Raw genomic sequence first — 26,589 nt, forward strand, 5'->3', positions numbered from 1 at the left:
CAGACGCAGGATAGTTTAATACTGTACCGGTAGCTGGACCCTTCCTCCCCCACCCCTTTTCCTTAAGTTGGCCGGCCCGTCCTCAATACGGCCTCGGGGGGCTGAACCACCTACATAAAAGGGATGGGGGGTCGGGAAGGTACAGGTGAGCTTTACTTTTTGCCTTCCGTACCAATGACCTCGATGTAAAAGAGGCTCCCAAAGAAGGCAAACGGACGGGCTTCCACGCCACACCGAAAGCCTTTCCGTGGCCGGGAAGCGCCTCAGCAGCTTCGCGTCTCTCCTCCACGCCACCCCCCTTTCTCCTCCTTTATGGGAGTTGGTAGTTTCCGTCGTTTGGGCGAGGCACACACAGAGAGCGCTGCACCTGAGGCGCGCGGAGAGAGCGAGAGCCCTGAGAGGGGCTTGGCAGTCGGACGAAACTCGGGGAGCTTTGCGCGGGGCGAGGGTGTTCCTGAAGGATTCGGCTGAAGAGTCCGCGGAGGGAAGAAGGGGCCGAAGTAGTGAAGGATCCGACGGAGTTCTCGCTTCCCCCTCCTTTGCCTGCGGGGGACACCCCCCCCGTCTCAAGCCAGCGGGGTGGGAAATGGAGACTCGGTCGGCCATGCTGCCCTTGCTGTGGCTCTTGGGGAGCGCCTGGATCTTAGGTAAAAACAACTTTTTAAAAGTTTTTTTTCAGCGCGAGCGGCGGGACCCCCTTCTCCTTTGCCCCTCCACCCTCTTCTGGGGGAAACTTGGTCGGGGTCTTTTGGGGTTTTTTTTGGGGGGGGGAAGAGAACTCGAGAGCTGATTGGGCGAAGGGCTCGCGCTCCTTTCTCCTTCGCGCTGACCTTTTTTGTTTTTGTTTGGGGAGCTCAAAGGGGGTTTCTGTCTTCCAAAGGGTATGGGGATATTTCGCCTGGAATAGCATCTTGGGAAATCCACCTGTTCCAAGGTGTGGGCTTCCTGGTGAGGAAAGGGTATATGACTGCTATTTTCTCTGCGCCCACCCCCCTTTCACAAAAAAGAAAAGAAACAGGGCTTCCGACAGGCAGAAATTAACAGAGTGAAGCCTTTTTCTTATTATGGAAGTGATGAGGGAAATCAGCACCTGTTAGGTTTCTAGCTGTTTCGTAGTTTTCTAAAGATACAGAAGTTGGCAACTGAGATGATTTATCTGCTGCATTTGGCTCCCACCTTTTTCTCCAAAGGGTTGCAGAGTTTTCTCTCTTTCTCTCTCTCCCCCACATTTAATTGCCACAACAACTCTGTGAGGTACGTTAGGCTTAGGGGTGGTGACCAGCCCGCCCAGGGTCTCCCAGTGATTTGAAACTTGGTTCTTTAGGGAGGCCAAGCAGCTTCAGTTTTCCCTAATCTGCTTCTCATACCTCTGGGATGTAAAATATATGCCTTTTTTTTCTTCAGTTCCTGGGCCATCCTTCTTTGATTGAAAAACAAAGTTTTCTTGTTGGCTCCCTTCCCACAAGACAACAACCTTTCTCGCTTTTTTTCTCAGCTTGAGGGATTGTCTGTGTCTTTCTTTGCACATAGGTTTGCCTGGTTACAGCCCAATGATCTGCCTTGTTGACTTTTGACTCCCTCAGTTTGTTGGGAGAGGAGGCTGTCGTTCATTGGGAGATTTAAAGGAACAGGGACCAAAATAGGACCTAGTAACACCATCTACGTGTTGTAGAAAGTGCCTTTGTTTTCAAGGATAGGAGGAAAGGTAGTAATGTCCAGCATCAGGGAATCTTATGAAAGCCTCATTGGAATTTCAACAGTGTTTAATAGTTGGTGGAACATAAGAAATCCGTGCTTGTTATGTACCTTAACAAGTTTCCAGCCCCTAGGGAGCTAAAAACATTGGCTCCAGGGGAAAAGATTGGGATCAACCCATTGGTGGCTTATATTTAGGCATGCTTTTATACCCCTTCCCCCACTATTGGCTGGGATTAGGTCTACCGCATGGCAGGGTGTGTGCGCTTTGCATTTAATGACCTTCCTCAAGTAAACACCCAGGAAGGGACTGATAATTGTTTTCGCTCAAACCTTTACCCTTTTTTGTAATCCTAGTTTCGTGACTTAGGGAGAGGGATGGTTCTTCTGCAGCAGGTGATGTCACTTTTGTGGTGGGTGTCTTGCTTAGACTCTACCCAGCTTGTGGGAAATGTGGTCATCTCTGTTCCTCGCTTTTTCTCTGGTGATGTCTCATCTTGGCTGCTGTGGCAGCCATGACACGCCTGCCGAAACTGATCTCTGTACCAACCCCCACCCTTACCCCCGTCAGGCGAAACCATAGGAGCAAATAAAAGGAAGAAAGTTGATGCAAGCAGTGGACAGGGGTTTGTTTTTCTCAGTGAAAAGGAAATTTGGATTGAAAATACTACTGCAGTGGACAATGTAAATAAAAACAGCCTTGATCTGTCAGGGTTTGTGTGTGTGAATATTGCTGGTTTGCAGGAACTCTGTGCTTTTCTAGACTGTTGGCTACCTGAGAAGCTAATGAGAAAGCAAAAGACTGAGAGGATAGGAGCAAAAAGGGAGGAGGAAAAGAGAATGGCTAGGGTAGGGCCAGAAAATGGAATGCCGTGTGTGTGTGTGTGTGTGTGTGTGTGTGTGTAAGAGAGTGAGAGAGAGAGAGAGGAAGGTTGGGTGCTAGGAAAGGAGATTGGAGTGACACAGAGAATTGTCAAAGCAAAAAATAAAAAAAATTCTTTCCAGTAGCACCTTAGAGACCAACTAAGTTTGTCATAGGTATGAGCTTTCGTGTGCATGCACACTTCTTCAGATATACTGAAACAGAAGTCACCAGACCCTTATGTATAGTCAGAGGGTGGGGAGGGGTGTTACTCAGAAGGGTGGTGGGAATAGGTGATTGGCTGATAGGAATGGTAAACCTGTTGATGACTGTTAATGACTGTTAACGACTGCAATTGGTCTTGCAGGAAAAAGCAAGGGGTGAGATGGCTGAAGAAAGCTTTATCATGTATAATGAGATAAGGATCCAATGTCCTTATTCAGACCAGGTCTCTCCATGGTTTTATGCTTGGTAATGAGTTGCAATTCAGCTGGGACCGCTGCTCAGTAGTGACTGCAACCTCCTTTGAAGAGATACTTTCAGCACCATTCATCTGATTGGTTCTGGGAGTACATCTTCAAAGAGGCTTGGTGTAGCCACCGATCAGCTGATTTAAAAATGGAGCATTTCCCACTCTCTGCAGAGGAAGCAGTTTGGATTCAGAGCACTTCCTCCAGTGTTTTGAATCCAAACAGTTTCCTTTGGAGAAGAAAAAAAATATGCTCCCGACATCAGGTGTAGAGCAGGTGGGGATGATTTGTGGGAAATGTTTTTGCAAGTCAAATTGAGTCCTGCGGCAGGCCAAATTACTGTAGTGCTGGAGGTCTCCCATCTCTGGTTTAGAGAAAGTAGGCAGCTGGATTGTGGAAGTGTCTAAAATGCAGAGCTGGAGAAAATGTTACTCTCAAACCTTTGTGATTGTTTTTCCATGAAATGTGGTATATAAATATTTGAGATAAAATAAAGCCTGGTGGGTCAAGGAAAGTGATCATCTTGAGAAAGATTCCTTGAAGACAGACTAGAAACAAAGGCTCAGATCTCTCTCTCTCTCACCCCACAATTCTGCATTTCTTTTTGTTTGAAAGATGCTGATAACAACTCTGATTTCTTTTCTGGCTGTTAGCTGGAAACAGGTTAAGGGTATGAATGAAGTTAAATGCATAATGGTTCTCTTGCCTGTGAGAGTACATTTCCTCACTCTGCTAATCCCATTTCTTGTTCCTTGTTGAAGTAGTGATAAAAAAAACCTTGGCTTAATAAATTTGCTTCTGCATTTGTGACAGCAAAGCTCTCTAGCTAGGCTGTGGGATATTTCCTGCCTTGTCCATCAACATTTGACAGGTTTAGATGGCCAGCATTTAGTTATAGAAAATGCTGTGTTTTCACTGAGCTTGCAGAAACCATGTCTGATTTTCACACTTGAGACTTCAATGTTTATTTCCTCTTGAAAGATGAAGCAGAGAAGCCAAACTGGCTTAACTAGGTGGTAGGGCTGACTGCATGCCCCTGAAATGAATTTGTTAAAAAGCGTAAGGGGCGTTTGCTAAGAGGATAAGTCAGGATTATTCACAGTCCTGGATTCTAGCATGCAATGGTCGTAGTAACTGACTGTGGTGGAGAAACATTCCAGGAGGGAGCTCTGTGGCATTTTCTACTACCTTTCTGCTCATTATGAGCCATCCTATCTGACTGTCTGCTCTTATCTCCAGATCCTGCCTCTGCAATGCAAGTCACAGTGCAGAACCCATTCAACGTGGTCATCCTATTTCAACCTGTCACTCTACAGTGCAACTACCAGACTTCGGCCACCCAACCACCTATTGTCACGTGGAAGTACAAGTCTTACTGCCGGAGCCGCCTGGCAGATGCCTTTAACCCCAGTGGCCAGGACAGCCAGATCACCAACCAGCTGCAGCAGAACAACCCCGGGTACAACCCATACGTGGAGTGCCAGGACAACTCCAGGACGGTGCGGGTTGTAGCTACCAAGCAAGGCAATGCAGTGACCCTTGGGGACTTCTACCAGGGCCGGCGCATCACCATTACCAATAGTAAGTAAATAGCAACAGGAGCGGTGACTGTCTCTAAGAACCCTTATAGCAGCTGCTCTGTGAGGTAGGTTAGGTTGGGAATGTTCGAGCCAAAGTCACCCAGAGAGCTTCTTGTTTGGGCGGGGATCTGAGCCCAGATCAAAGTCCCATAGGCTAACTGTGGCATCAGATTGGCTTTCTGAAAGAAGGTATGTATGTATGTATGAAGAGAAAGCAATGTTCTAGGTGGGCACAGGATGATATAAGTTAAAGATGTAGACAGGTCAGGATCATGGAATAGAAGCCAAGATCTCGAAGCTGGACAAATGGAAGATGTCTTTTTGGAAGCGTCGTTCAGTCAGATCTGGCTTATCTTGGAGACAAAGACCGTGAGCTTAAAACACTGTCGCTTATTTGTGGCTACAGATTCACAGCTTGGTACAGCTTCCCGGTGGCTTTATTATGCTGTTTGTCTTGATTTTTTGGTACCCAGTTCCTGCTGTCCTGTGATTCTGTCAGTTTCACTAATGCAGGCTTCTTTATCTTTGCGGTCTTCTTGCTGTGGCTCAGATTACTAGGTGCCATAGGTTCCTTTGGTGAGAACAGCAGGATATGCATTTTAAAGACAAAATAACTGTTGGACCAGAGAGGAGCATGGTCTGAGGGTTGAAGGACTGCATTTGGTCTGAGGTTCGCCATCTCTGGTCAAATGTTTAGCTGTCTTCAGTGGTACATAAGCCCTAGAAGGATGGGATGTAAATTTTCATATAAAATAAAATAAAAATATCACAGGGCTCTTGTAATGATTACTGGGTAACATTATGTGAAGTGCTTTGAACACATAAAGCACTGTCTCACTTCTAAAGTATTCTTTCCCCAGGCTTTCTGTTTTGAGCTTCATGGGGCTTTTTTAAACCTACGTCTTATCTGTAGCACAAGGAAGAAGAAAGGCAAAGTGCCAGGATTACAGCTGGGTGCGACCAGATTCCACACCTTCCTGTGCCCCAGTTTCTCTGTTGGCTGGAGCTAGAGAACAATAAGTTTACAAGTGCTGGAATGATTAGTTGTGCTTCCTGGCTAGGCAACTCCTCCCCTAGCTTAATGTGTAGAGAGCATTTCAGTTCTGTGAGAAAACTTAATCCTAAAAGCTTTGGAAAATTGATTTTTTGATTATTTGGCCTCAAGCTACAAAAGCTGAATTTGCAGGCAGTGCAGTCCCCAGAGTTCTGTGTAGCAGCACTCTACAGGCCATACTTGACAAGAGACTGATTTTGTCATGTAAACTCAGTGCGTGAGTTCCCAGTAATCCATGTTAAAGCCAAAACCAATAGCCTAGATAGTTGAGTTTTTGTCAACTCCTGTTGGTAACAGCCTCCCCTTCCTGGGTCTTTCTCAGCCCAGATACTTGAGATTAAATGGAGGTGCCAAGAATTCAGTGTGAGAGCATACAGGCAAAGAATGCTATGTCTCTAAGCTTCTAAAGAGAAATTGTGGTGTTGCAACAGTATTCACATTATTGTACGTATTAGGAGTTTTCTGTGGTGGAGAGGGAGACTGAGTGATATGCTTGAGTCACTTAACAGTTTGACAAATCACAGGCTTCAATGAAAAATGTTCTGCCTGGGCTGGTAGATTTGAACCACAAACTGCAGGCAGCAAGTACTTGATATGGCAGGATTGGGGAGGGTCAGAAATCTAATTCAGGGGTCGGCAAAGGACCGCGGACCGGATCAGGCCCAATTGCCTTCAGGATCTGGCCCGCGGACTGTCTGTGGATCGGTGTGGGGATTCTGTTAGTTCGGGCTGTGCCATTTTCCCCCCCTGCACCTTTCCGTCCCCCCCCCGACACACTGCTCCTCCTCCTCCCTCCCTCCTCCTGGCTTCTCCCCGCCCTGCCTAGAGGAGGAAGGGAGCTGGGCTGAGCTGGCTGGGTGCCATTTTAAGCAGCCCCTCTCCGGAGCCAACCCTTTTGCGCCACTCATCTTTCCTCCGACGCCACCCTGGTGCTCCTGTGGGCCAGGGAGCGGAGCGGACGAGCTCGCTCTGCCTACCCATGAGAAGCGGTGGCGGCAGCCGCAGGGAAGGTAAGCACAGTGGTGGGGGCTGGGGAGGAGGACTACTTCCCCCCCCCTCGCTGCCTCTTCCAGCCCCGCCCCCTATGCCGCTTCTCCGGCCTGCCACAAGGTCTGAGGGACCAGCCCGCGGCTAATTTTTTTTGCCCCCTGTTGTAATTGATGGAACATGACACTGAGATGTGTAGGGCCAAATCTTCTAAGGCTTTTAAAAGGCCTTGGTTGTACAGACCCTGGAGTACTTAAGCAATGTACTCTCTTTATGTTCCGCCTGCATTCATTCTATGTAGGTTTTAAGTTGTTCTGTATCAATTTTTTTTAAAAACACCTTAAAGTATTCTTGCAACCAGCAAATGAACTGCTTGGGGCCCACTACAAAATACATCTTATCAATCTTAAAACACATTTTATCAACCCTGAAAGGGCTTTGAATCCAGTTCTTCTACTTCTAAACCCCAACAACTCTGTTAACTGCTTTTTGAGGATATTGGCAGGTATTGCACAACTGGAGAACAGCACAGTTCACTGGTTGATAGCATGACTTCTGAAAGCAGCAAAACACTATGCCAGGGGCAAGGAACCTGCTGGATTGCCAACTTGAATCCTCCCTGAGCATTGCCCACGTTCTCTGAGACTGCCAGGAGTTGGAATCCTACAGCATCTGGAGGGCCCAGGTGCCAACATTCCTGTGTTAAGGAGATAGACTGGAACAACCATTTTGCAATCTTTTCACTACAGTCATACCTCGGTTTAAGTACGCTTCGGTTTGAGTACTTTCAGTTTAAGTACTCTGCGGACCCGTCTGGAACGGATCAATCCACTTTCTATTACTTTCAATGGGAAAGTTCGCTTCAGGTTAAGTACGCTTCAAGTTAAGTACAGACTTCCAGAACCAATTGTATACTTAAACTGAGTTACCACTGTATCTTTTTCCTGCTGTTGTGCATCACAAAATCGACCCCTGCTAAATTCTGGCAAGTACTGGTGCTTTCTTTTTCTCTCTCTTACGAACTCTGACATCAGCAAAGACTTGAGAGGAAAGGCAAAACAGGAATAAACAGCACTTATTGTTCCGGCAGGTTAAAAGTCCATGGCAAAAACCTACAGCTTGTGATAACATGTTTCAAAACAAGGGTCGATCACCAGATTTGGAGTCATCACAGGCATGTTCTCTTTCTTGCCTCCCCGCAAACCCATGGAAAAGATTGCAGTGTGATAACAGGAGTTTTCTCTCTCCTGCTACAGTAAGGTCTGACTCACATTGCAGAAAACCAAAACAACCCTTTTGGACACCTGTGTTGTTTCCCCCTTGCTGCTTAAGCTCTGCATAGTTCTCGTCTTAGTAATGAATGGGCAGAGTGGATTTAGGTGTGAAGCCTGGGTGGCTGCTCTTCAGCAGCACCATAACCAGCAGTTAAAAATAATAATTGCAATGCACTTTCCATCCTCGCAGCACTTTCTAAGCACCTAATTGCAGTTATTTCAGGAAGCACAGAAGGTCCACTTAAAAACTTGGTGCAGCTTAGGCTGATGTTCAGGTTCTGGAAACAATTGGTTTGTAGAATATGCTGATATTCTGCCGATTTGTAAGTGTTGGTGCACTCGAAACAGATGGTGAAGTGGTGGCTCAGGACCTTGGTGTGGTCCTGGCCTTTGTACAGAATATTAATCTTAAGAGTGATGCAACATTTGCTCAGTAAGGAACAGGAGAGGGGAGGAAAAGAATACACATGTGTATTTGCAAAACCCATCTATATAGGTTTGAAATGGTCCCGTCCAACTCTACAATTCTATGATTCTGTTGCTGTGCTTGAGTATGTCCTTAGTATCTCCTGGGTTTATGCAGGTGGCGCTGTGGTCTAAACCACTGAGCCTCTTGGGCTTGCCAACCAGCATGTTGGTTTGAATCCCCATGACAGAGTGAACTCCCGTTGTTCTGTCCCAGCTACTGCCAATTTAGCAGTTTGAAAGCATACCAGTTGTTGTTGTTTAGTCGTTTAGTCATGACCCCATGGACCAGAACACGCCAGGCACACCTGTCTTCCAGAGCATACCAGTGCAAGTAGATAAATAGGTACCACTGTGGCGGGAAGGTAAACGGCATTTCCATGCGCTCTGGTTTCCATCACAAAAGCTGTTTAGTCATGCTGATAACATGACCTGGAAAGCTGTCTGTGGGCAAATGCCGGCTCCTTCAACCTGAAAGCAAGATGAGCACTGCAACCCCATAGTCGCCTTTGAATGGACTTAACTGTCCAGGGATCCTTTACCTTTTTATCTAGTGTCTCCTAAGTGGTTTGCATGTGCATTGGAACAAGGTGGAAGATCAGATCACTTTATTCTGGACTACAGGTATGAAAATGATAATTTGACTATCCCATGCATAAAAATGCTTCCCACAGTTAGAAAACTAGTATGCCAGTGGAAGAGGGGGCTGTAACCTTTCTCCGCCATGTGCTAGTTTTCTTCTTGTAGGGAACTCTTTACATAAGAGAACATTCAAAGTAGCATTCCTCCATCTACAGTCTGGAATGTTGATCTATTCTGCCATCTCATTACCTTGCATATGTACAGGTAAAGGGACCCCTGACCATTAGGTCCAGTCGTGACCGACTCTGGGGTTGCGGCGCTCATCTCGCGTTATTGGCCGAGGGAGCCGCCGTACAGCTTCCAGGTCATGTGGCAGGAGCTGGGGCCGAGCAACGGGAGCTCACCCCGTCACGGGGATTCAAACCGCCGACCTTCTGATTGGCAAGCCCTAGGCTCAGTGGTTTAGACCACAGCACCACCCGCGTCCCTACCACTGACTATAAGGAGAAATACAAGTCCAAAAGTTGGGGGTAGCGATCTCTATCTAATGCAGAAGGTACCATTGGACATAATTTGAGCTAGAAGGCCCCACCTAGTTTACATGTCTTATTGGATTGTGACTTTAAAGAAGCAGGTAATTTTAAGCAACTATGCAAATACCAAACTGCATGTTCCTTATATTCTGTGGCATTCTTAGTCTGAATTTGCTACCTTCCAGAAGGTGGGCAATGAAACTCAGACTCTTTAACCCCCTAGCACAGGGTTCATCAATTTTTTTTAGCTGCGGGCTGGTCCACTGTCCTTCAGACCTTGTGGCAGGCCAGAGAAGTGGCACCGGGTGGGGTGGGGGATCTGGAAGAAGCGGTGGGGGGGCACGTAGTCCTCCTCCCTACCCCCAGCCCCAGCCACTGCGCTTACCTTCCCTGCGGCTGCTGCCACCACCACTGCTGCTGCTTCTTCTCATGGGTAGGCAGAGCAAGCCCGTCCGCTCTGCTCTCTGGCCCACAGGAGGACCAGGGCGGCGACGGAGGGAAGATGAGCGGCGCAAAAGGGCTGGCTCTGGAGAGGGGCTGCTTAAAATGGCACTCAGCCAGCTCAGCCAAGCCCCCTTCCTCCTCTAGGCAGGGCGGGGAAAAGCCAGGAGGAGAGAGGGAGGAGGCGCCACCATGGTGTGTGTTGGGGAGAGGGGGAAACATGGAATGGTGCAGGGGGGGAAATGGCGCAGCCTGAATGAACAGAATCCCCATGCCCATCCACAGGCTGGATCCTGAAGGCAATTGGGCCTAATCCGGCCCGCGGGCCTTAGTTTGCCGACCCCTGCCCTAGCACTTTTTAATCTTACAATTTTCGAGAATATCCCTGGGACTTTGTTTTTTAGAAGGAAGCAGTTGAAGCCTCATTCCTTGCTCCTCCTTTCCTACTCTCTCTGCTGTTACATTTTGTGTGCAGTTCTGTAAAAGTGAGGCCAACCCCATCAACTCTTGTATTGCCACTGCCAGAGTACAGTATCTGATATTTGCACACATATTGTTTTGCTATGGGGAAACATTCCTGAGTGCTGATGCAGAACAAACCCTATTTTCATTTATGCAGCTGTGAACCCCCATAGCAAGGCTGCGGGTTCCCTGCCTGAAAAAACCCAGTTTCTCATTCCTGCAAAACACCAGAGATGCTGTTTGTACCAGGGGTAGTTGACATGGTGGCCTCGGGATGTTCTTGGACTACAGCTCACATCATCCCTGACTGTCGGGCATTCTCACTGTGGCTGATGGGAGAGAGCATCTAGAGGGCACCATGTTGGCTATCCCTGGTTTTTACAATCAGAGATAGTGAGCAGTACTTGTTGCTTCAGCGACTGCACTTAGAATGTGTGTGTGACCAAATTTCCTTCTCCCTCACTCAATGCTGCTTATGTGGACTTGTTAAAGTGGAAGAAGTTGAGGAAGGCATAAATTGCCACCAGGTGAGTTAGCATGTGGGGAATAATTGCATGTTATTTTGGGCTGTATAAGCAAGTGAGGAAGTAGTTTCCCAGTGATCTTAGGTGTTGATGGCTTGATCTACCCAACTAATTGTTGTTAACCTGGCCCAGCCAGAAGCCTTGGAGCAAATGACGAGCACCAGAGTCCAAACCAGCTGAGAGAAATCCCCAAACAACCCTTTCCCCTGCATTTCCTTGTCTCTCACCCTATTTCACGCCTCCTATATTTTCCAGGATTGAGTCATTCATTCTCCACACTGCCTTTCCCTTGGAGAGCCTTGATGGGCCAAAGCTGTCTACTATCCAGAGAAGGGAGAACAACTTGCTCATGAATTGCCATGCACAGCAATGCAGAGTTGTGCAGATGAGGGGGAAATAAATACTTGGGATATTCAATACACCCTGTGGGCTGGTCCTTGCCTGCTTGCCATTTAATTCTACTACACGTTCAACCCTTTCTGCCTCCTGGTATGATTCAGAGAAGGAAAAAAAGAGCATCTGCTAATAACCCTTACCTAACCACAGCGAGAGCATCCAATGCAATATGTTAAAATGGTAACTTCCCTTTTAAGAAGGGAAGTAATAATGATGATGATGATGATGATGATGATGATGATGATGATAATTTATTATTTATACCCTGCCCATCTGGCTGGGTTTCCCCAGCCACTCTGGGCGGCTTACAACAGAAAAATGAAATAAAATAATTAAACATTAAAAGCCTCCCAAAACAGGGCTGCCTTCAGATGTCTTCTAAAAATCTGGTAGCTGTTTTTCTCTTTGACATCTGATGGGAGGGCGTTCCACAGGGCAGGCACCACCACCGAGAAGGCCCTCTGCCTGGTTCCCTGCAACTTGGCTTCTCGCAACGAGGGAACCATCAGAAGGCCCTCGGTACTGGACCTCAGTGTCCGGGCAGAACGATGGGGGTGGAGATGCTCCTTCAGGTATACTGAAGTACTCAAGTACCACTGTTGATGGATGGAATTTTGTACAGGGAATATTTTTTCCTTGAGACTTTGGGCAGAGAATCCAGCAAAAGTCTCAGAACACCCTTTCCCCCCTCCTACTGCTGGTGAGTATTCCCAGCGTGAACTACCACTCCCTTCTTGTACCCTCCAACTAAATAGAAGTGCTTATCTGCACAACTCTTCATCTTTGCAGACCTGCATCCTCAGTCAGGCACAGTGATTGGGCAGTAGTGTAACATATTCAGAAGTGCAGTGTCCCTTCATCATGGTCACAAGCCACACCCCTTCTAAGATTACACAAGCTTACCATAATAATAATAATAATAATAATAATAATAATAATAATAATAATAATAATAATATGAACATTATTATTAGAGGTACATTGCAACAATTAATGCTGATCTCCATGTGCTCCCTTCCTGTTAGAGCTATTTTCTATGCACACACATGGGCAAATGATTTGGTGTGCTCCAATATAGTGGCTTGTGCTCTACATGAAGTTCAATTGTATGTAGAAGAATTTGCACACCATTTAAAAAAAAACCTGAATAGCCTTGTGTTTTCAGTTTTCCTAAATGCTTGGCTTTGGAACATACATTGGCTAAGAAGCTCCCTTTTTGTGTTGTTTGGGCTGTTCTTGGGTGCCGGAATCAGGGACACTGCTGCAGAAATTGTAATAGGTGTTCGACCCTTTGCGACCTTGGCCTGCTACTTCACCGAGTGCGAGGAGGAGAGCCACCTTATGTTGTCTCTCTTGCCTGTAAAAGATGATGTAGCAGGGTCTCTCCCACAACAAAAAATCAAGCCCTCTTGTAAGGAGTTGCTCAACTGAGCACTCAGTGGCAATTTAATTGTGAATTTGGAATGTGTTTCCTGGGGAAACCGCTGTTCGGTTTCTGGCTTAATCCTAGGGCTTTTTTTCCTGGCAGGGTGCGGTGCCTTGCCTCTGCAGGAGATTTCCTTTTTTCCTTTCTGCGTTCCTCTTTAACAATGAGTCTTCCACCAATTGAGAGAGGCCCACTATGGTTGCCTATTTCTGATCTCCTTGCAGCAGAAAAGCTAGGATAAGCTTTTGAAAATACAGTAATTCAGGCTGAAACTGGGGCACAGCTTCTCTCTAGGGCCCAGAGCTCGCTTTCAGAGACAGGTGGTATTCAACACTTGTGCACAAAAATACCCCACCTTGCTGCAGTTTCCAGTTCTTACCTATAGGTAAATTTCCTTAAATGAATGGATGGAAAGGTAGGTACCCATAGGTTGACAGCCTATATGGTTTCTTTTCATGAGCGATGGTTTGCAGCTTCCTGCGTTTTCCAATACAGAAACTGAACTGATGGTGCAGTTTATAATATCCAGGGGAAGAATATTATTTTTCTTTATTATGTTTTTGTATGTAGGAATATATGATGTTTCCCTACAGAGCTGCAACCTTGAGGGAAGATGCAGTGACGCTGCTTAACATTCATCCATCCACGGAGCTGACTTTTAGCATCTGGGTTGATAACCTTTTCTTCTTCTCTGCCTTCTTTTTCATCCTCCTCCTCTAGATGCTGACCTCAGCATTGACCAGACAGCTTGGGGAGACAGTGGGGTGTACTACTGCACAGTGACTTCCAATCAAGACTTGCAAGGCAACAACGAGGCCTACGCTGAGCTCATTGTTTTGGGTAAGTGACAAGGCTGCTGTTGAGCACACAGGAATCTCTCAGGACAGATCAGGGCAGCTTAATTGCATGCTGTGGGAGGCTTCGTAGGAGAGGATGCTCTCGCACAAGTCTAGCTGGCCTACTGGGTAAATCCCCAGGAGGAAAGGAAGACCTGGATGGTTGTCAAGCTTAGTTTGCCCTGCAAAACTAGTGCCGTGTACCTTTGCTTTCCAAGTCCCACCCACTCAGAGGGAGATAAGGGGTTTTTATTCATCCACAGAAGAATGAAATGGTATAGTTCATATTGCAGGTGGTAGCTTTAATTTTTTACTGCTTGCCCAGATTTGTTGGGTTACAAAAATACGCCAAGGAGAAAAAACAACACAGGAGAGAAGAGAGGTGCTGTGCTAGTTAACACTCACAGACTCTTTAAATATAAGGGAGCATCTAAAATGTTTATTTCCCTACCTCAATAGCACCGGTGCAGTCCATTCTGTTGCCCAGACTCTACTGCCTTAGCCTGTTGTATGTGGGGCACCAACAGCCTGAGAAACAGCTACTGGGACCCCAACACTCTGCTTCTTGTCCTAGCACCAGCTGCACCCAGGCAGGCATATAATTCCTTCTGTTTGATTGCCTGCCATATCAGCCCCACTGCTTTATGCCCAGCTTTGTTATAGTACTGAATCCCCCGCACTCCGAACCTATGCCACACCCTATCTGGGACACTCATGCGTAGACACACAAAAATTTGCTACTCAGGTGTCCTCTTGTAATCAGTTGTAAATACTCTCAATGTGTGTGTGTGTGTTCTGGGAACAAAGCAGGGTCTCTGGACTGGGGCCAGGGTGCAGGTTGAGCTTTGTTTGCTCTGCACACAGGGCTCGTTCTTTGCAAAATCTCTGTGTGTGCATGTGCACGTCTGTGATACTACACTGGAGGAACCAGTTCTAAGTGTGGGTGGAGATTGGCATTCTGAAGTGTCCCTTTTTCGTGGGCAGCGACAAGTCACCCTGCCCTGTAACATTGGCCCCTGTCGTGAGGAATTTTGTGTCCTCTGTGGAGCTTAAAAAATACTGTTCTTGTATATTGTTACTTAAGCAAAATGCATGGAGTTTTGCTTATTCTACAGGTTTCTGCCTTTCTCAAGGATTAACAGAGACAAAGAGCTACGAAGGGCACACAAGCCTTAATGCTACCTGCTGGAAATATTATTGCTTGAGTTGCCAGGGATTGATTTTGGGACCTTGTGCATATGCGGTAGTAGTTGCAGTTAAGACTGTCTTGGGTAGCAGGGCTGGGAACAACCCTTTAGTTTTGTCTGAGGACATGGGGAATTGTTGACGGTCGGAAATGGGTCAGTGGTCTAACTGGGTGAAAGGCAACTTAATATGTTGTTTGGCCTAATCCCGCTCACCTCCTTCCTTTCAGGTCCGTTGTAGTTGGATTAATTTCATAAGGCTTTGCCTGTGTACTTTTCAGGCTCCTTGTTGCATACATTAGGACTAGAAGCATTTTTGTTCTTAAAAGAACAAAAACCAAACAGATCCTTAGTGTTGAATTTTTTGCAGCAACACACTGCTTGTGGTTGTGTGCCACGAGCAGATCTTCCACTATGAGAAGCAGAGAGGAAATAAACATGAATGGACTTTCCTGCAGTGGCAGGAATTGAGGATGTGGAGCATCATCTCGTATCTGTTTTGTTTATTAACATCTTTTGTATACCAAGGGTGCGACGTGCCTTTGGGACCCAGTTTGTGTTGGGTTTCAAACTGCTTTAAACTGCTGCTGTTCTTTGTTCGTGTGACCGCGTTCTTTGATTTGTATTTTGCAATCTGTGCTGTGATTTTTACTTACCTTTTGCACTCGTGGCTCTTGGCTAAATGGAACCTCCATGTCCAGAGCAAGTATTTCTCTGTGTACTGTACGTTGAGGGCAAAAAACAACAGCATGGGAGGGCTACTGGCTTTATGCCCTGGTGAGCTTCTCAGTCATTGTGTGGCCACTATTAGAATCAAGATTTCAACTAGGCAGATTATTGGTCCTATCCTGCAGGCTCCTGAATAACTTTCTGGCATTGCCTGACTGCCAAGTTAACTAATGTTCAAATCTGTGACCTGGTTCTCGTCCCATGCAATTACTGTATGTTGTTTACATCAATCCATTCCTCTGGAGGGCTCTAGGAGTTCTCCCACCAGAGGGAGCAGAGCAGGCAGGGACTATATTGGGACACCTCTATGCAGCCAGCTATTTCATACTGTGTGTAGCTATTTCATACTGTTTGTATTGAGGTTTTCTACTCCAAGTTGGCTAAAACTGGGAGACCTGCTTTCTTCCAGATAGTACCCTCTCTGTGGAATGTGTCTGCTTCCTGCCAGTTCCTGTACTCTTCTTCTTTCTCTATTTTTTAATGTCAGAAACCATATCATGCCCCCACGCTCGGGAACTGCAGCAGGGTGGTGTGCCTGGCTGTACCAGGGTTGCGTGTTCTGAAAAAAATGCCGGCTGTTTACAGCAGGGCCTGGGAAAGGAAATATTTTTCCAAACATTCTACTCTGTAGGTGAGAGTGCGTGCCTGCCTTGCAGTTGCTCCGACAGGGAGACACACACACACACACACACACCAGAAATGTTAGTCCTTACCTCTGTGCCTTCTCTATTTCCTTAAGACAAAAGCAGTGGGCTTATCTTAGGGCAAGGTAGCAATTTCAGGCTCATCACTTCTTGACTGCAGCGTTTAAATAAGGACTTCTGTGCATCACAGATAAATCACTGCAGATGGAATTTCTGATATCACTGTTTGCCCCTCTAGGGTCCCTTTTCAGTCTGAGTGCCGCATTCCTTCATATATAGCCTTCCAGGGGCCACATGCCGGCACGGCATACTGGATTGTTTAGCCCAGGGATGTCCAACATGTCGATCACAATCTACTGATCGATCCCTGCAAGGCTTTGGTAGATTTGAGCTGAACCCCCCCAAAAACGGGGGTAGATCACTGTCAGATTTTAAATTTGAAAGTAGATCGCAGTCTCTTGGGAGTTGGCCACCCCTGGTTTAGCCTTTGTACAGTGGGCTTCACTCCAGCTGTGCAGAAGTCTCCTGTTTTCTACACACACACACCTCCCATCATTCATGCAAGCACAGGGCATTATGATAGTCCGAGGAGACATTCTAGCCAAGCTAAAGCTGTTGAGGAAAATGCAGAGCAGGGACAGCATGGGTCTGTCGTGAGTCCCAAGGACAGAGGCCTGGAGGGGCCTGCATTTGGCCCTAGGTTCCAAACCACTGCTTTAGCTGGTCCAGAAGTGTCTGCCTCTAGGAGCAGCCAGCTGTATTTAGTAACTTTCTTTTCCCTGTGTTTTTGTTTGTTCTGTAGGCAAATCCTCCGGTGTCTCAGAGCTTTTGCCAGGCTTTCAGATAGGGCATATGGAAGGTACTGGCTTTGCTTCTTTTTCCATGCTGTCTTTCCTGGGGTTGTGAGGGGTGGGCGGATAATAATCCTTTGTTCTTTAATATGTCCTATCCTTGAATCTTGTTGGGGTAGCAGTAGGCGTGCCTGGGTTTGGAAAGGACTCCAAAATGTCTATCTCTTAGGGTACTTATTTTGTTAACTTGCTACCACTGCAAAACTCTGTAGGCTTCTTTACATTTCTTCCAACCTCCCCCACCCACCACCTACCTCTGTGATGTATAAGAGAACCTGTCTTTTCATGTCTCTGCTGTAGAGATGCAGGCTTAAGTAGAGTGTGCAATTCAGGGTCCCTTGGAGCCTGCAACTGAATTAGGAGTGGTTCACACATACATTGGGGGTGTGTACCTTAAAAAAAAATCAAGTGTGAGGACATATGAAGGCAGCCCTGTTTAGAGAAGCTTTTAATGACTGATGTTTTAATGTTGTTGTTGTTTGTTGTTGTTGTTGTTATTATATTAATGTTACCAGCATCTGGATTGTGCAGAAAACACATTTGGGCAAGCTGGAACTGGCTGCAGCCTACCTGCCAAGTGTAAATTCATAGCAAACCTTGGTGTTCATTTGCACATGATGTTGTTATGATGATTGTATGCACAGGGGTTGCTGTTGTGTCTTAGCACCAACCTAGCACCCTCGATAAAATTTGTGTTGGAGTTCCCCATCGTCCCTGATCACTGGCCATACTGGCTGGGGTGCTGGGAATTGTAGTGCAAAACATTGGGAGGTTGCCAGGTTGGTGAAGGCTGGGTTATACATTGTTCTGATGTTCTTTGGCTGGAGGGCATAAGCAAAGGGTCCCCAGCTTTGGTTTGTCAGGACTTGCTTAGAGGCTGCTGCTGTGCAAGTCCTTTCAGCCCCAGCAGCTCGTGAGAGGGAAGGGTGAACCACACTGGTATCCTACACAGAATGCAACTGCTTGTTTTAAGCTATACTTAAAACCATGCTCTGTAGCCAGCTGAGCACAACCAACTCATCCTGGAAAACTATCCTTAGATGACGAGGACTGCTGAGGCTGGCTTCAAAGCATGCATGATGGACACCAGCACCTGAGAGCTTGCTGCATCGGACAGACGTAGGTGGAGAGATCTGTGCTCCATACTGCAAGTTCTCTGGTATTCATCTGTTGGGCTAATCCTAGAACCTGTGTTGGTAATACAGTATATGGAAATTGGTCTGCCAGTCTAGGATCATATTTCATTTTGTAGCTGTAGGGCCCTTGAGTTTAAAGAACCATGTATAAAAGCAGTGGATAAAGTGCCCAATAGAAAAGGAGGAACGAGAGGAGCAAAAAATGTGGCACACTGAAGGCTTTTGCTGCCCTGGGCGACGTGTTAGGTGTAGGTTCAGCATCAGCATTGGACTTATGCATCACTGACACATGGGAGGGATTTTGCCTCTGCAAAGCAGTCTTGGTGCAGCAGTTCTTTTGCTTAGGAACAGCAAGAGGGGGATGAGGGCCTGATCCTGATCCTGTAGGAGACAGAACGGCACAATGAATGGGCTAGATGTAGAATGAATGGCTAGATTTTCAGCAGCCCCTTGGTATCCAGGATTCAAGAGGATCTGTTGGCACTCAGCATGCAGCAGGATCAGTTAGGGTCTGAGAGGAGGGAATTCCGGGCCTGGGCGATGCAGGAGCTGGTGTGAGGAGGAGGTTGAAATTGTCAGTTTGCTAAGGTTGTCACACTGTGAGAGCTGTATATTAGGGCAAGGAGTGCCTGGTATCACAACTGGCATTCTCTTCCTTAATTAAAGCTTGTTGACTCCTTGTAGAAGCTGCTGAGATGGCCTAGCCCTTGTCTCTAGATGGAATTTGATTCATAGGCTGTGTCTCAAAAGGACTTTTCCCTCCCCACCCCCCTTTCTTCCCAGACTGGCTTTTTGTCGTCCTGGTGGTGTTAGGGTTCTTTCTGGTCTTAATGCTCTTTGGGATCTGCTGGTGTCAGTGCTGCCCTCACACCTGCTGTTGCTACGTCCGATGCCCCTGCTGCTCTGAGAAGTGCTGCTGCCCTGAAGCACGTAAGTCTTGTTCTTCTCTTCCTCTGAACTGCAAGACCAGGCAGAGTAACTTCTGTTCTCAGATCTGCCATGAACCATCTGCCTGACCCTAGGACAAGTCCTCCCAGCCTCATGTGACTGCCCACAGGCTTATTAGTAAAACGCCCTTGGCTCTGTGTATGAGCAGTCCCTAACTTTTCCCAAGCTACCTAATGCTGCATTATATCAGCATATTTCTGCAAGGGAAACATGGGCAATATGGAAGCCATCCTGCCTACATTTGCACTGATGAAAAGCTGAGCGGGGCAAATGTTATCGCTGACCCTGAATTTGTGATTCCCCTGAATGTTGCTGGAGGAATGCACTGAACATTTGGCTTAGAATTCCTCTTTTCCAGCATAATATATTGTAATCCCTAACACAAGCATGTCTTCAGTCTACCTTGCAGGGAAAGCTGCAACTTCAGGGGTCCCCAGTGTTTATGCACCAACCATCTATGCATCCAGTAACCATCTGAAGCAGGGGGGCCCAGCCACTGTGATCCCCATGGGTGCAGTGCCTCACATGTACAATGGTTATGGAGTGGATTACGACAGAGCCAGTTCAGGTAAGTGGATTTTCCTAGCCAAATCCTTGCTGTCCCAGTGCTAGTTCCTTGCTGGACTGAACTGACAGTTCTAAAAGGCTTTGTGCTAGCCAAGGGCCTGACTCTTGTGAGCTCTCATTTGGGCTTAAACCCTGGTCTGCTGGGTGATAGAGCTGGTTCCTCACTTCCTGTAACTATTTGGGCAGCTGCTGTCTTGCTGAACACAGTGATAAACACATTCGGCTTTGGAAACCATCATGTAGAGGGATGGTAGACTCTCCTTCGCTGGAGTTCTTCAGGCAGAGTGGGTGGTGAGGATCCTCCGGCTTGCGGGTCAGATGTGGCCTTTGAGGCTGTTTTCCCCAGACCACACCCACCTACCCACACCTGATGTGTGCTGTCAGGGGTCAGGCAAGTAGAGAAGTGGCTGCCAGTGCACAACCAGGGCCTTAAAGTGATTTACTCCAGCTTCAAAACAAGAGGCTAATGAAGAGTCACGAGACCATTGGGGCTGTGAATCCTTGAAGACCTCTTACCTGCCTTGCAGGCCTTCCCCCACCCCTGGCCTGGGAAGGCAGGGCAGGGGGCCCTGACTGACTCCGGCTACAAAAGCTGGGGCTGTTGAATAGACAGTTGAGTAGGGTTTATTGAGGGGTGTTGTTGCCATCTTTATTTTCGAACTTACTATGATTTATGTGGAAATTGTCCATTTTGTGTACTTCTTGATGTTTCATTTATTGTTTATGCCTACTTTTGCCATGTTTGTAATCATGCGATTTTTCTTTATAAGCCGCCTTGCACATTGTTTGAACCTATGGAAAGGCAGCATACAAATAAAATTATGAATGAATGATTGTGCATGGGCAAAGGAAGGCAGGCCTCATCTCTGCCACCCAGTGACTGATGGGAAGTAGAGCTGAAGCCTCCAGAATTGGATGTGCATAGTGCTGGAAAAGACCCTGATGATGGGAAAGATTGAGGGCACTAGGAGAAGGGGATGACAGTGGACGAGATGGCTGGACAGTGTTCTCGAAACTACCAACATGAGTCTGACCAAACTGCAGGAGGCAGTGGAAGACAGGAGTGCCTGGCGTGCTCTGCTCCATGGGGTCACGAAGAGTCAGACACGACTAAACGACTAAATAACAACAAGTGCTTTAAAGGTCCAGCTTTTCAGACTTCAAAGCGCCGAATCACCTAAGTAAAAGGGGTCTTGTTTACAGGGTACAGCTGTGAGCCCCAGAACTGCAAGAATGATCTGATATTCCTAATACAAGTTTGCAGGATTGAGGAGTGTAGGCTTGACCAGTAATTCTCATGGCTGAATACCAAAGTTCTTTGACAATCCTTGCCGTCTCTTTATTTCATTGCAGTTGGTGGGAACAGCTCCCAGGTGCCCCTCCTGAGGGATACAGATAGTGTTGCAAATGCTGGTAAGAAACATGTGTATTGGAGATAGAAGCAGAACTGTCTGCTTGGACCTTCATTGAGGGGCATATAAAAATGAAGTAGTGACAGCAGGCAACCTCTTGGGTGGGCAAGTGCTTCACCATTGGCTGAACTAACCTTTGTTGTGGGAGAGCTTCTTATATTGATTACTCAGCTATGAACTCACTGGGGGAATTATGCCTTTGGGTGATCCAGCTGTTTGTATTTGCAAGCAACCGAGGTTGAAAGCTTGTGGGGTGTGGGGAGAGGGATATTGAGGGCTGATGCTTCCCTCTGCTGCACAGAAGCAGAATTGCTTGCCAATTAATAAAGATAGAGCAGGAAATTGCTCATGTAGTGAGTTTGCTTAGGATTTCCTTCTCACCTTCCAGATGCACACTTCTCAGGATAGTACCGGTATGAGAGGATACCACATAGGCTTCTGAGATATTGCTGTTTAGTGCCAGGAAGGGCACCTGCAAGATCCTGGGCAGCTCCCCCCTACCTCTTCTGTGCTGAGCAGGGCCAGCAATGGTACCACTTGGAGGAATAGCACCCCACCCCCGCCAAAGTATCTTAACTGGGAAGAGTACAATTCCCCCAGTGGGCCATTGCTGACCATATTGGGTGGACAAGTTCCTACTAAGAATCTTCAAGCTCCCGAAATGCAAATATGTGGCCAGGAAAAAAAACTAAAAAGGCAGTATCAGCAAAAACAAGCCAGAAAATGGAAAGACTGGAGAAAGATTTTAAAAACTCCTGCTTGGAACAGAGGTGGCAAAAGAACATAGGCAGGGTGCTGTTTTCCTCTTTGTACTGATACTCAGTTCTGTAGCACACCTAGTTCAAGCCGTTGCTTGGACTATGTGTTCCAAATATAGCTGTGCTGAATACTTGCTGCTACATGGTTTAGGGTAATAGTGCCACAGATATATGGACGCTATCCTGCCATTTTAACTTAGAAAGCCTTGGAAAGGGATTCATGTAGACAACGACTGCCTCTTAGAGAGAAATGTCATGCTCAGCAGAGGAGAGAATTTTCCAGGACCTTTTCCAACATGCAGAGAAATGTGCCCTTGTTCATAGAGTACCTGTTTCATCCTGGAGATCCCCCCTTTATTTTTAAATCTGCTGAAGCAGACGATGAGGTTGTCATTTATTCTCCCACTTTCCTGCCCCCTGCCCCTTCATCTGCTGTAGGCTGTGCAGACAGGTTGGGGGGCAGCTGCAGACCGAAAGACTGGGAGATGCAGGGTACAGGAGAAGGGACAGCTATTGCCTCTTTCCAGTTCAGTGCTGCATTTAAAGATCTTGGTGGTGGGCAAATCCCTTGGTTGTAGCCCTGTTTGCTGCGTTTTTTCCTGTGGAAGACGTTTGGCTCCCTGCAAATGGGGAAATGGGGCTCTGTCCTAAAGCCTGCTCCTGATGTCTCTTTCCCAGCTGTGCGCAGCGGCTACCGCATCCAAGCCAACCAGCAGGATGACTCCATGCGGGTGCTCTACTATATGGAGAAGGAGCTGGCCAACTTTGACCCCACCCGCCCGGGCCAGCCTAATGGGAGGCTTGAGAAAGGTACTTTGGTTGGGTCCTTCTTTACATGTGGAAGCACATCACGGGGCTCCCCTAGAACAGCCCTCAGGGACAGCTGTTTTTTAGGAGAGCATGATAACTAGCTGATGACTCATTTGCAACATGGTGGCCTAGAAGCTGTTGACCCTCTCTCGCACTTCCCTTCCAGCCTCCGTGATGAGCGAATTGAGCTCTCTGCATGAGGACGATCGGCGCTACGAACTGCGGCAGGGGCTGGGGCGGCTGCGCGGCCAGGCCATGTCTCCCATCAGCGACGTGGAAGAGGAGAGCATGCGGAGCAGCGAGACCAGGCACTTGCTACCCCCCTTGCGACGCGGCCACTACGAGGACCCTCCATCGCGAGGCTATGGTCGGCGGCCCCGATCCCGCTCGGTGGATGCTCTCGATGATTTGGACCAGGACCCTTATCCAGACCGGCCCAGGAGCCGCGGCCGACGTGGCTCTGATGATGACGAGTGGCACCGCCGCGACTATTCCCCTGACTCCCGCGACTATGACCGCTATGGCGGACGGCGCAGCCGGAGCAGGGATGACCTGAGGGACCTGGACCGATCGCACTACGATGACCGGATCTTGCAGGAAGCGCTGCGGCGGAAGCAGAAGGCCGGCGGCCGTGAGGACCGGGATCATGCCAGTACATCGAGTGGCAGGCTCGGCAACAGGAGAAAAGGAGATGATGATAGCAGCAATGGGTTCCCCCCGCCGCCACCTCCTTACACGGAGACAGAGTCTGTTTCTTCCCGTGGCAAGAATGACCGCAAGCTCCGGAGGGTGAGTACGGGGGTAGGGAGAGCACCCTGCCAATGTGGTGCATTGACTTGGAGTTTCAGATTAAACATGGCCTTCAGTTGACTGCTGGATCCTTTTACATTGCTAGCGAAGTGGAGGAATGAGGCCCTCAAGGGTGATTCTTTTCTTTCTCCTGAGGAGGTTGTCCGAGCTGCTGTTGGAAGAAGGGGTTCAACAGAGGAGATGTTCCAGGGTAGGAGTGGGTATCTTCAGATGTTGCAGGACTCCCAGTTTCCATCCACAGCAGCCTGCATAGCCGGTCTCCAGGGATGATGGGAATTGGAGTCCAGTAATGTTTAGGGAGGCCACAGTCTCCCCACCCATGTTCTTGGGGCTGACCCCAAATCGAAGACCCAGCGTTGTACTGATAAGAACTACTGAAGTGATTGGGGTGGTTCAGTCAGCTTTATAGGGGAAGATTATCCAGCAGCTAGGGCTTTTAAGGATCTGCTATGGGAATTTTGCTTAAAGGAAGAGTAAAACTAGCTTTCTGGTTAGTGGCTCCAAGATAGTAGAATTGGAGACCCACCAGTATCCATCTTTATTATTGAGGCTCAGGAAGCTGTGCAAAGGTGTTTTAGGGTGACTGTGTTTGAATCTTGGTCAATAAAAGAGTGTGTATCTTCTATTTGTGGTGTCTTCGTTATACCTTGTGATGTTAACAGCCTTGAGTTGTTCTAAAGAACTGGTGAGATATAAATGTCTTAAATTGTATTCCTGAACCTTGACTTTCTTTTTGCCCTACAGAACCATGCTGTCAGCAGGGAAAGTTTGGTGGTTTAACCCTTTCCATACCTCTGCCTTGGGTGGATGAGAGAAGTCCTGTGCCTTGGACAGCTACAGCAGCTGTGTCTTGGCTTGTTGGTATGAGCTTTATTCACCTGGAATCTATAAAGTGGAGCAAGTGGAGCTTTCGTGTATGGCCAGCTGACAACAGGGACTGGTCGACTGGACAAAACTTGAGAAACGGATCTCTTGGTGCCTTAGGTTTAACTTCATTGCATATCAGCTGAGAATCTTAAGGAGTTTGCACTGCAGGAGAACTTCTACGACCTTTTTTGGGTGCTCCTTTTAAATTTCAGGCCTAGTTTTATTTTTTATGTAGTGTTCAGGAGGGCGCTTGAACACGATCCAACAGTACTGTCCGGGAAACGGAAACCAGTGGTCTTATTCTGCCAAAAGGAGATCTTCCTCTCCCTTTACCTTTTTGAATAATTTTGAAGATGATTCCAAAAAGAATCCAGTGGAACTACATTTTCCGCATAGGCTTTTGAAGTGCTTTAAACACATTTTTTCTTTTCATTTTATTTTTTTATTCCATAAAATTTATGTACCGCTTGATTGTAAAAACAAACAAAAACCAACCTCAAAAGCGGTTTATGAAAGTGGTTTATACATGAGTTGTGTGATTTTGTGCGTGCACGTGTGAAATATTTTTTTCCCTTTGTAAACAAAGTATAGACTGCCAGTGCTGTAAATATTCTAAGGCAGGCGTGGGAAACCTGTGGCCTCCCAGATGTTGCTGGACTACAAATTCCATCATCCCTGACCATTTGCTGCATTCGCTGGGGCTGACAGGAGTCTTAACAACAGCAGCATTGCTACAGGCTCCCCACCCTTGTTTCTAGAGCGCAAAGAGCTTATAATTTTGTTGAGATTGCTGTTTTATAGAAATGAAAATAAAACGAGTAGGATTGAATTCTTGACTAGGATGTGATGTTGGAAAAGTGTGGGTGAAAAACATCCCTCTTACTAGCTTTTGTGTATTTTTTTAAAAAAAATTTATTATTATTCTGAGGTGGGTTTCTTTTTTTCTTTTTTTTAAAAAAGCACATGTAGAGCATTTGAGAGGGGATTTAAGGCAGCCCTGAAGTTAGTTGCGTAAATGTTCATGTTTGTGCAAGTAGGCTGCCACTAATTAAAGGCTGAACATACAGCATAAATAAGTTTCATGCACTATTGAATACTACAGATTTCTCGCTCTCCCAACAAAATGGTGAGTTCTATGTCTGTAGTGCTGAGAATTCTATCCTTTGCTTTGACATTTTCCATTTTAGAGACCACAATATTAAGTCATTCTAAGGCAGGAAAGGCTTGCAGGGGGAGGAGAGTGGTTATTATTAAGGGCTTCCTCCTGTGCCTATTTTCCCACTCAAAATCTACCACTCCCAGCTGCTTTTCCACTCCTGGAGAAAATACGGTACTTTGACTAGAGCAGAAAAGGCTCACCTTCCTTTCTTCCTCTCCCTTCCACTCACTCATATCTGGAGCCTCTTGCAAGCGCTTTTCATTTAAAAACAAAACGCCATCTTCCATGTCTAGTTTGAATCCCTTGTGATGGTTGCAGAGCAGTGGTGGAAAGAAGCGGAGGAGTTTTAATGTTCTCAAACTGTCCAGCAGGTGGCAAATCAACAGCAGCAACCACTGGGCTTACTGTATTGGAAGTGATGGTTGTGCAATGGGTGCTTGCTGGAGTGGCGTTGTGAAATGCTGAAGCGTGCAGTTTTCCAGGCTGGCCATGAGAGGGACAACTTTTGGACTTGCACATTCACATGTCGTGTTGCGTGACCAAGCGCTGCAAAGAGATGCATGCAGCCCAAAGCCTCTGCTCCCGGAGACAACAGAGACCACAGATGCCCTCTCAATCCCAGGGATGTATGGTTTTGGTTGGGTTATTTTTTTGAATGAAGAGTATTAAATACTGGGAAGTGCATTGTTAGCAGTATTAGCCTACAGAAGCGCACAGCCCTTCTGAAATTTCGGCGTGTATCTGAACACAAACGCCTGCTTCATAATAAAACTTTTACTATGCAACTAAGCAGCAACTGGTTGCAGTAGGGCTATCCTTGCAACAAAGTCTCCCCTCAAAAAGGATATTCAAGAGATGGAAAAGATTCAGAAACAGGCTGTGGGGATGGGGAGACTCCCCTATGTGGAATGGTTGCAACATTTGGAGCTTGCTTTTTAGAGAAAAAGTGAGTAAGAGGCAACAGGATAGAGAGGCACATAAAATTATACATAATGCAAAGAAAATGGGTGGGCGGAGGTTTACTTTCTCTTGCATAATACTAGAACTTGGGGCCATCCACAGATGAAGCTGAATATTGGGAGATTCAGGACAAACAAAATTACTTATTTATATGGTGCATAGTTAAA

At 47.0% G+C, this 26,589-nt stretch overlaps 1 protein-coding gene across 4 annotated transcripts; it reads left to right on the plus strand.

Moving 5' to 3' along the window:
- Positions 1-347: 347 nt before the first annotated feature.
- LSR (lipolysis stimulated lipoprotein receptor) lies at positions 348-25,132 on the plus strand. 4 transcript variants are annotated; one of them, XM_035118429.3, is made up of 10 exons: positions 348-647; positions 4,267-4,608; positions 13,472-13,591; positions 16,947-17,003; positions 18,915-19,061; positions 19,477-19,647; positions 21,000-21,059; positions 22,495-22,626; positions 22,793-23,415; positions 24,181-25,132. In XM_035118429.3, the coding sequence occupies exons 1-10, from the start codon at positions 587-589 to the stop codon at positions 24,214-24,216; spliced, it is 1,749 nt and encodes a 582-aa protein (XP_034974320.1). In that variant the 5' UTR covers positions 348-586; the 3' UTR covers positions 24,217-25,132. The 4 variants fall into 4 exon arrangements, with proteins under 4 accessions (XP_034974320.1, XP_034974322.1, XP_034974321.1 ...); XM_035118431.3 differs by lacking the exon at positions 22,495-22,626; XM_035118430.3 differs by lacking the exon at positions 16,947-17,003.
- The last annotated feature ends 1,457 nt before the right edge of the window (positions 25,133-26,589 follow it).

The sequence above is a fragment of the Zootoca vivipara genome, chromosome 6 (assembly GCF_965207765.1).
Source record: "Zootoca vivipara chromosome 6, rZooViv2.hap1.1, whole genome shotgun sequence".
Taxonomy (NCBI): domain Eukaryota; kingdom Metazoa; phylum Chordata; class Lepidosauria; order Squamata; family Lacertidae; genus Zootoca; species Zootoca vivipara.